The 6,000-nt window shown below is 39.7% G+C and overlaps 1 protein-coding gene across 1 annotated transcript in view; it reads left to right on the forward strand.

Moving 5' to 3' along the window:
* The window catches only part of Lmbrd1 (LMBR1 domain containing 1), a 98,023-nt gene extending 92,432 nt beyond the window's left edge, over window positions 1–5,591 (forward strand). Inside the window, exons 15-16 of the mRNA XM_021656348.2 lie at window positions 4,140–4,231; window positions 4,595–5,591. Coding sequence (XP_021512023.1) covers window positions 4,140–4,231; window positions 4,595–4,708 — 206 coding nt within the window. The 3' untranslated portion in view covers window positions 4,709–5,591. The remainder of the gene's footprint in view (window positions 1–4,139; window positions 4,232–4,594) is intronic.
* The last annotated feature ends 409 nt before the right edge of the window (window positions 5,592–6,000 follow it).

Raw genomic sequence — 6,000 nt, forward strand, 5'->3', positions numbered from 1 at the left:
GAGCTAGTGGTCTAAAAACAAACAAATGTCTAATATTCAAAGTATCAGGTAAAATAAACCCAGCTCTGCTTATCACAGAGTGGTTTAGTTGCATTTGCTCATAGTTTTTCTCTGATGGTGTGTGAGAGGCAATGGAGGAAGGATAGCAAACTTAGGACTTCCTTTTACTCATGTGCTCATGCTGCCCTTTCTCAGTTCTTTTGTATACTCTGTTATCAGAAAGAAAAACAAGTTTTAAGTTTTCATGCTAAACATTTAGTCTTTGGTGTAATTGAAACTATATACCATTTTTCTTGACAACAGTCACAGACTGCTAAATGCTTTTGATTTTAAAGGATAACCCTCAGTGGTCATCAGCCAAATCAGTGTCTCTCTGTCTGGTCTGGTCTGGTCTGTCTGTCTGTTTGTCTGTCTCTGTCTCTGTCTCTCTGTGTGTGTGTGTGTGTGTGTACACCTTGGGTGTTGGCTTTCACCTTCCATCTTGTGTGAAATTCCACACGGGGCCTGCCATTCACAGCTGCATGACTCTGGCTAGCCGGCCTGTAGTGGCACAGGATTCTCATGGCACTACCGCCCATCTTCCCCAAACATGCTGCAGTTACAGATGCATGCTACTGCACCCTGCTTTGTGCAGATTAGGGAGCTTCACACACAGGCCCTCACACAGGTACAGCGTGCACAGTGCTTTTGCCCACTGAGCCATCTCTCCATCCTTGGACTGAATTTGAACGTTAAAGAAAGTTAAATTGTTTTGCTGTCATTTTCTCAGATAATTTAGAGAGCTAGTGATTCAGGTGAGCAGCTGGACATTGGCAGATGGTAAACTGGCATCTCTCCCTTTGTTCAGTGAGGAATCATCCCTTGGGCATGAAATATTAGCAATGAACTAATTTACAAGCATTATTCCCTGAGTATATGACACTCTATGTAAGTAAACTAAATATAGCAGGCACATAAAGATAACAAATGCTGTTGCATGCTTGTGCATGGATTTTTAGAGTAGCTTCATTTTTAATGACAAAACCATACACTAACAATATTTTTACCTTAATTTTAGAAAGCTTGCATCAAAGGCACACCTTTAAAAATGGAGAACACATAAAACATGGTTGGGAAAACTATTTAAGATACAGTTTTGGTGGTGGGCCAAGTAATCCGCTCTAAGCCAGTTTCAAATGTCACTGAGTGGATTATTAGGTCTGTGGGGAAGAATGATTTGATTTCTCCTGCGCTTGCTTCTGCCGGCTCAGCTGCTGTCCTGTAATCCCTCTTCTGGTCCTGAGATCTCCAATTCAGTCAGGTCTTAGCTCCCAAAGTGCCCTCCAGTGTGGAAAGCCCTCCTTCATTTAGTCTGCCATTCTCCTTGAGACTTCTGAGTGACATTTTCCAAATAGCTTCATACTTGTACATAAGGCTCATGTAACAGCCAGAGAAGATACTGTCCTTGTTTTTAAACAACTTTATATTGTTACTGTGGCAGAGGCCATATAGGGCAGGAGGGCTTCTTTGGGCGTACATTTAAGAAGAGATGCCTTTCACCACAGTGGAGACGTATGGTGGCAGTCAGGAAGCAGATAACAGTGGTGCTCAGCCAGCTCCCTGCTGTCTCCCTTCTTCCTCAGTCTGAGACCAGTCCAGGGCATGGTGATCGCCACATGCAGTTACCCTCTCCCTCCTCCTCTTGGAAACTCAACTCTTGGGAGACTCCAAATCCAGTACAGTTGACCATGGAGATTAATCATTGCAATTTTAAAGAGATTTTCCTTAGTTCCAGCCCATAACTCTCTTTGCCTGTGAGCATTCAACTTGATTATCTTAAAAGGATTTTACTTCTTAGCAGTGAATCATTTTAGGGAAGGGTTCATGTTTGAATTTTGCTTAGCCTGTTTTGTTTCAGCTCTATAGAGAGAAAAATAGGAACAGGCACAAAGTAGTGATGATACTAATCCCAGAGGAATTGTTCTTCACTACTGTGTGACATCCACAAAGAATGTTGAGAATAGTTGTTTAATTCGGAAACGTTTTGTAGCCCTTGTAGATTGCTTTACCATGAATTTCATTATACTTACAGAAAAGGGAAGAAGACTAGCTTTCACTTAGCCCAGGGTTTTTGATATACTTCATTTAGTTTATGTAGTGATCCTGGGAAGAAAGGATGTAAAATACTTTGGACAATACACAGGCTCCATGGTTCACATAGCAAAGGGTTAGGTAATTGTCCCTGTGTAACTCCCGGGCCATGTTGCCTAGCCTCTCATTCACCACACTGGGCATGTATTTCATTTATGCTTCATTTTGAAGATGTGATACTCAAGGTCTTACTTTAACATCCTTAGATATAAGAAAAGTAGAAGATGTTCTTTTAACAATCTAAATTTTAGTAAGGCCAGCCAAACCCATCATAAACTTTATTTGATCATATTGAATATGATGGCAGGTGAATATTGAAAGAGCTTGCTTCCAAATAGTCAAATTTGATGAAAGTAGCAAACCGATTGATCGTATTACTGTGGATTTCCATGGAATAATTCTATAATTGACGTGAGAGTGTAATATGGTGAGAGTACAGTAAAGGGTGAAGGAATTTCCAATCTGGTGTCTCTTCTGGTGCACTGACTCCCAGCACCTAGTTTAAAATCATGATCTTGAGTGCTACAGGTAGGAGGCCAAAGAAGGATTTAGAGCCAGCTGTGCTGCATATCTGTAATCTCAGCATTCAAAAGTCTTGAGGGAGGGGGTCATAAGATCAGCCTGGGCTACAAGGGAAGACCCCGTCTCAAAAAAACTATCAAGGGGGTTCAGGAAAGCAAGAGCTTGCAGCCCTGCTGACTGACTGACTGCCAGGAGATTGGTATTGGGCGGTTCAGAAGTACAAGCTGGAGTACAGTCGGAGCTAATGAGAGTGAGGTTATGTAAATAATTTGCGTAACATATCTCTAGACAGGTCTTGGGTTCTCATAAAACATAACTTAGTTTCTATTTTTTCAAAAAACCGTGTCTGCCATAAATTTTAGAAAAATATTTTAAACCCCTTATATAATAATAAAGTGGACAAGGAAACTCCCTGCTTAACTTTGTTTCAAGAAAAGACTGCCATTTACCACTATTAAAGCTGAGAAGACGGTTCATAAAATGGAAATTAAGGTCTATTTTCTTAAACAGCTGTAAGGTGGGACATCTAGTTGGATATAGGATTTCGATACTTGCTCATTTCAGATGTAAGTATGCAGAAGTCATACTGTCTGTCTTAATAGAAGAGAAGTTGCTTTGTAAGTCAGTTTTTGTTGTGGAGAATAAAGGCCCCCTGAAGTGCGGGAGGCTGTTAAACCCGGGAGCAGCAGCAAACACGGTGTTTCCCACAGTCGTGTCCTGCTGAGCTGCAGAGGCCTTTCTGAATAGCTCAAAATGTTTTCTCAGGCCTCACTTAGGACATACGCATTTGCATCCTGTAACTTTGTGAAAATAATGACTATAATGTATTTGTATAATATTAGTGTAAAATCCCCCACAGCTATCAAATAACCACTCTCCTTTCTCTTTGAGTTACATTTTATTTGAAGGAGAAATATAAATAAATTGGTTGTGATTGAAGCTATAATGCTGTGTAAAATTTCTAACTGGAGCCATCTCTGTAAACAATTATAACAGTTATTTCTTTAGAAGAGCCAACTACTTTCTCATTCGAATGCTCTGAGGGGGATGGGGAACTCAGTAAAATCATCTCCAGTGTGGGCTGTCCTAAGAGTAAGTTTCCTTACAAAGTGCCATATCTGCTGACCTTATCTGATCACTCGTTCTTCTTGTTTCTTGATGGGAGAGCCTTGTTTTATCTGTCTGGGACTCCATGTTGTACTTGCTTTTCTATTTCAAATTGAGCTGGCCAAAAAAAAAAAAAAAAACTTTTATTTTTAGGATCAAAATTATAATATTGCCATTGTTGTTTTGTATGTCATAATAGCTTGCAGTTTAACACTGGTTGCAGTTGAGAGCGGTCATGGGAGAAGACCCAGACCTATCTCTAATGTTCACTGCTTGTATGTTTTTAGCAGTTTGTTTTGGTTAACAGCCCTGTAGATTCAAACTGAATAATTGGTTTATGAAAGTAACAGCTTTAACATAATCATTTACTTGCCCTCTAGATCAATGCACTGTTACCCGAACGTACTTATTCCTCCACAAGTTCTGGTTCTTCAGTGCTGCGTATTATTTCGGCAACTGGGCCTTTCTTGTGGTAAGTATGAGGACAAAGCATGATACTTCCTTATACAGTTAAGAGTATAAGCTGTGTGGGTCCCGGGAGATTGGAATCTCATCACTGCCCTTGGGAGATTTGTAAAGGTGTAATTTATATGTTTGTGAGTGAATGCCACATGTGTGCCAGGAGCTCACGGAGCCCAAAAGTGGGTCAGGGCTCCAGGAGCTGGCATTAAGGGAGCTTGTGAGTTGCCCCATGTGGGTGCTGGAAACCAAAGTCAGGCCCCTGCAAGGACAACCCTTAGCCACCACAGAGCCATCACTCTACTTCCAGCTCCAGAGTTTGCAGTGCATAGCCGAATGTTTAGATTTTAGTGACGCCGCATATTTGAATTTTCAGGTGTTCTTGATTGGATTAATTGTGTCCTGCTGTAAAGGGAAGAAGTCAGTCATCGAAGGAGTGGACGAAGATTCAGATATAAGTGATGATGAGCCCTGTGCCTACTCTGTGTGAACAGCTTCAGTCCCAAGCGCTCTGTGAAGCTGGCTGAATATCTGTTGTTCATTTCCAAAATTTTAAAGTAACAGTAGTATGAACTGTCTTAGCTTTCATCAAAAATGAGAGCATGGCCATTAAAAAGAACTATATTTTTTATGTTTTCTGAAGTAACATTATTGTATCATAGATTAACACTTAAAATTGCTATAATAATACTGTGTAAATACAAAATTTCCAGGTTTGTGGGGGAATGATTGTGGACGTTTTCCTTGTTGTATAATAGTGTTAAATTTATTAAAATCTTGCAGAATTTACATTCCCTTTGTTGCTTTTTAAAAACATAAGTCACTTGTCTTGTGCCTTAGGGACTCTGGAATAATGTGAAACTTTTAAGTATCTTCCTTTGATTGGCTAAACAGTTGCAGTATTGCTTGTGGGTAAGTGTAACTCTCATAGGTAACTAGTTTTCAGTTTTGTCCATAAAATCATTACTCTAACTCAAGTAGAGTTCATGACAAATTGTTAAACTGCTTAAGACCATGGTATTCTAAGATGTGTTCCAAGTTTCATTGTTCATATATTAACCCTTGAGTGTGTTGCTACCTCTGCAAGAATGTTTAAGGCACTTATATTGGTGTACATACTTGTTTTGTAGAAGACTTTGAAATTTGTATTATCACAAATGGAAATATCAAGAATAATGGATGTTGAGAATTGAGTTTACTGATCATTATAAGATATATGACATCCTACTCAGCTATTTTTTCATTTCAAGTTTGGAAACCTGTAAAAGAAAATGAAAGATATGTGATATAATAGTATTCTCAATGTGTTCTTATTGGTCAAAATCTAATTTGCTAATGTCAACTAGAACTCATTAAAAAAATCTTTACAATTATGCTTAAAGTATCTTTATGCTTCTTGGGAAGGCTTACGATTTAACCCCCGTCTGCATGCAAGTCTTCTGTCCTCTGACAGCTCTTTCTGTTCTGATTGATTCTCTGCTTCACCTGATAAGCTTCCATAGCCTTCATGCTGACTTCACTTACGTTCCTACCCTTACAGTATGAGAGACCAAAAGATAAATTAGCAGCTATTAAGACCTGAAGTAGGTAACATAAAGAAGTCTAGTAATGCCCTGAGGGGAAGAGCCACCTCACTGCATTCTTTCCCCACCCACTAGAGATACAGTTGCTAGGAAACTGGACCATCCCCCTAGGGAGGGATACCTGGTCATTAATGGTCTGGGGACCTTCCTATAGCCAACCAATTCAAAATGTAGCATTTTGACCAATAGATGCTTGCCA

The sequence above is a fragment of the Meriones unguiculatus genome, chromosome 16 (assembly GCF_030254825.1).
Source record: "Meriones unguiculatus strain TT.TT164.6M chromosome 16, Bangor_MerUng_6.1, whole genome shotgun sequence".
NCBI classification, from domain to species: Eukaryota; Metazoa; Chordata; class Mammalia; order Rodentia; family Muridae; genus Meriones; species Meriones unguiculatus.